Raw genomic sequence first — 3,533 nt, 5'->3', positions numbered from 1 at the left:
GGCTAGAACAAAATTATGGGTTTGGAGTTGGTTTAGGAGACTAAAGAAAAGAATAGATTGATTCAGAATTAACTAAAAGCGGTTTCTGATTGCTAAAATTTGTATATATCAATTTGAAAAAGAAAAATTGTTGAGTACAACGTAGGAGATCAAGTATTTCTTAGATATCTTTAGGGGCATGGGACCCGAAACCGATAAGTTCCGATCTGGTTGGATTTTTTTTAAAATTCAGGTTTGGGTCGGGTCGGGTTGTTTAAAGGTGATATTCAGGTCGGGTCGAATTCGCCTTTAGGATGAAAAATATCTGATCAAACCCTACTTGAAAAAAAATATAATTTTACCTTATATATTTAAAAATAATTAGAATAAAATCCCTCTATATATTGTTTTTTTCAATTAAATCATTATTTTTATTGAATAAAAATAATATTTTATTATTATTTTAGGTCGAATCGGATTAGGTTCGAATTTTATCTTAAAAAATTAGGTCGGGTATCGGATCGGATTGACTGAAACCTGACTCATGCCCATCCTTAGGTATCTTTTATGGAAGAAGGTTTTAAGTTTTGTTTAGAAGGGAAAGTTAAGCTTAAAAATAGTATTACATTTAAAATACTCAATTTTTTTTAAAATTAATTAAAAAACAACTTAAATCCTTAAAAATCCCTAAAATTTCTAACTGTAATCTTATTTTCTTCCTTGTCAGCCACCACCACCGATGTCGTCTTTGTTATTTCCCTTATCGTCACCCTTGCCATTGCACTTGCCGTAGGGTTTCTTGAGTGTCGTGATTTTTCAAAGTTTGATTTGTCAGATTCATCGTTTTGTTCATTGGGGACGTCGAATTTCTGGGTTATGGGTCGTCAGGTTCATCTTCCTGTTTAATTTGAGATTTTTTTTTTATTTAGTCCAAAAAATCAAAAATAGGAGGAGATGAAGTTGAGAGATTTCAGCATCAAAAATCGAGAATGTATTTCTTTGCACCGTTTGGCTCAATGAAACGTGGCTCATTTTCTTTTAAGTTTTTATTTATTTTGTGATGTACTGGAATACGGATTTTATTTTATGAGAATACTGATTTATTGAAATATAAAAGGAGTTCCAGAATCATTAAAGCTTTTTTGAGATTGAAAAGGGAGGAAATTGTAAACAATGGCTCAAACAAGGCACAATCAGCTAATTTGATATCTATATTTCAGAGAAACATAAACCCAGTTTCTGCATTTTTAAGTTCTCACCAGAGGGACATCCAAGCATAGAGTTATAGCTCATTAGTTCATTCTTTTTCACTGAAAAGAAAATCGAATCGAACAGGAGTTCGGCAGAGCGGAGTGATGAACGAAGACGGTGAAAGTAAAGTCCATCTTAGTTCTTCCCAGTGTTATTCTCAAGTTCCCTCCTCAGTTGTAGTGAGAAGTCATCGGTGACATCGTCATCATCCCAATCATCCTCCCACTGCTGTGTCACCTCCTTTCCTTCTTTGTCCTCCCACTCTGAAAGGAAAGAAACAAGTTCAGACTGCAATGCTCTTAAGATACAACGTGCTAAAAAAGATCCAAAAGGAAAGTATGATATGATTTTAAGTTTGGGGGGGGGGACAGAAACTAAAAACAGATCCATCTCCCGATACTGGCAATAGGGGGCAAGAAATTAATGAAACAAATACCGCTATCAACAGGTAGTTCAGAAAAGAAACAGACAATACATTCCAGAAGAACAAACAATGATCTTAGGGCAGCCAAATCACTATGCGTAATTAAGATATATTACATGAACATTAATTATCATCACAGCACACAACCATGTAACCAGTGCAGGCATCAGATTTCGGACTAGTCAAGATAGTTTGGGATTTGATGAAAGAGAGTGTTTTTATACCTAACTGGAAACAATAAATATATTTCTCAATAATAAGCAAATTTCAATGTCAGGCTAACGGAAAGATACAATGGCTATAAGGTTGCATCAAAAAATCTTGTGAACTGCAAATGCTATTATTAAGATGAAAATACGACAGTTCAGCTCAGGGCTGGTTAAGAAAATTATTAGTCAATTGTGGCAGACACAGAGAGAAGCTTTTTGTTCTGACTGCATAAATAATTCCATAAATCCATAAATCAAGAATCGGTTGTGCAGGTTTCAAACAAGAATTTATCAGAAGATCTCAAGCTGGACCTAGTATATCATGGTTATCCAGACACAAAACTGGGAGTTTAATTCCATAAACAAGCATTTGAATGATCCTAGTAGCGAACATTAATTGAGCTCAGGCAGCTTATATGTATCATATATGTATCATCAGGGACAAACGCAGGAATTTTTTTTTTGGGAGGGCAGAAATAAATTACAAAATTTTGGTGTTAAAATATATTTTTTTTCATTGGTTTACTTTATAATTTTTAGAAGTGGTTAAATTGAACTTTTATCATTCATGGAGGACAGAGTACAATTTTACTATTGCAGGACCTTAAAACTTTAAACTTTTATCATTGATCGAATAATACAGATTGAGTATTGCGGAGGCAAAAGCATCCCTCTCAAACCAGTTTTCTCTATTCGAAAACATCAAGATTCAAACTCCGAAATCTAATATTTCATCCCACTAGACCAACTGGTTGGTTGGTGATAGTTTATAATCCTACTTTCACAAAAGTATAGGAGAATGTGAAAGGATCAAGCAATCTACATCAATTCTTCATAATATTTGGGGGAAACTACACATTTAGTACCAAACTATCACTTTTGTACCGTTTTAATCACTTAACTATTATTTTTCTCAAAATCATACCGACAGATACATTTTGGTTTCATTTTGACATTACCTTCATCATTGAAAAAAAATATTCTGTTAATTTTTTAAATTAAACCCAGATTTTCTTGTTCCTTTAAAAAAAAGTTAAAAATTACCTTCATTGATCTCAAATTCTTCAAACTCATCATCATCTTCAAACAAATCTACCTTTAAGTCTTCAGTTGCCGATTTTGGTTGTTTGGTTGCCATTTCTTCTCGCTGGAAACAGAAAACTAATATTAATAATAAACCCTAATTTTGTTAAGGTACTGAAAATGAAGAATTACCGTTAGAAGAAAATTGATTGTCATAAAATTACAAATATTGACAAAAGATAAAGAAATTTAACTTACGAATCGCAATTGCACGTAGACTAGAGATTTCTTGAAGAAGGGTTTTAGTATTCTGAAAAGCCTGAATCCAGATAAAGCATAAATATATACATACGTGTTGAGATGGAACGCATTAAATGACTATTCTACCCATTTTACTTTATTTTAAGCATTTTTAAGGGTAAAGTGTTAAAATGGTCCTTCAACTATATGGCATTATTTTATTAAACCTTCCGACTATTAAAAGTTACAAATTCATCCAAGACTATATGATGTATTTTGTTGAGTCTCTCTACTATTTAAAATTACAAAATGGTCATTTTCTATTAAAAACTTGACAATCATTTGAACTGGACGTTAACATACTGATTGAGATATGATAAAAATTATATTTTAATGATGTCTACTGG

The 3,533-nt window shown here is 32.5% G+C and overlaps 1 protein-coding gene across 1 annotated transcript; it reads right to left on the bottom strand.

Moving 5' to 3' along the window:
* Positions 1 to 1,166: 1,166 nt before the first annotated feature.
* LOC120117104 (protein DSS1 HOMOLOG ON CHROMOSOME V-like) lies at positions 1,167 to 3,215 on the bottom strand. The gene is made up of 3 exons (XM_039137438.1): positions 3,145 to 3,215; positions 2,908 to 3,010; positions 1,167 to 1,493 (listed from the first exon to the last, which is right to left on the bottom strand). Exons 2-3 carry the CDS (start codon positions 2,999 to 3,001, stop codon positions 1,366 to 1,368), a joined length of 222 nt encoding a protein of 73 aa, XP_038993369.1. The 5' UTR covers positions 3,002 to 3,010; positions 3,145 to 3,215; the 3' UTR covers positions 1,167 to 1,365.
* Positions 3,216 to 3,533: the final 318 nt, after the last annotated feature.

Source organism: Hibiscus syriacus, unplaced genomic scaffold (genome assembly GCF_006381635.1).
Source record: "Hibiscus syriacus cultivar Baekdansim isolate YM2019G1 unplaced genomic scaffold, ASM638163v2 tig00110319_pilon, whole genome shotgun sequence".
Taxonomy (NCBI): Eukaryota; Viridiplantae; Streptophyta; class Magnoliopsida; order Malvales; family Malvaceae; genus Hibiscus; species Hibiscus syriacus.
The sequence above is the reverse complement of the archived record's forward strand: the minus strand, read 5'-3'. Positions and strand labels throughout refer to the sequence as shown.

Bases quoted from the DNA above. Each gene is read 5' to 3' on its own strand.
- LOC120117104 (XM_039137438.1), bottom strand. From the start codon at position 3,001: ATGGCAACCAAACAACCAAAATCGGCAACTGAAGACTTAAAGGTAGAT. The intron at 1,494-2,907 runs GTAATTTTTAAC...CTTTCCTTTCAG, and splicing joins AGAATTTGAGATCAATGAAG to AGTGGGAGGACAAAGAAGGA.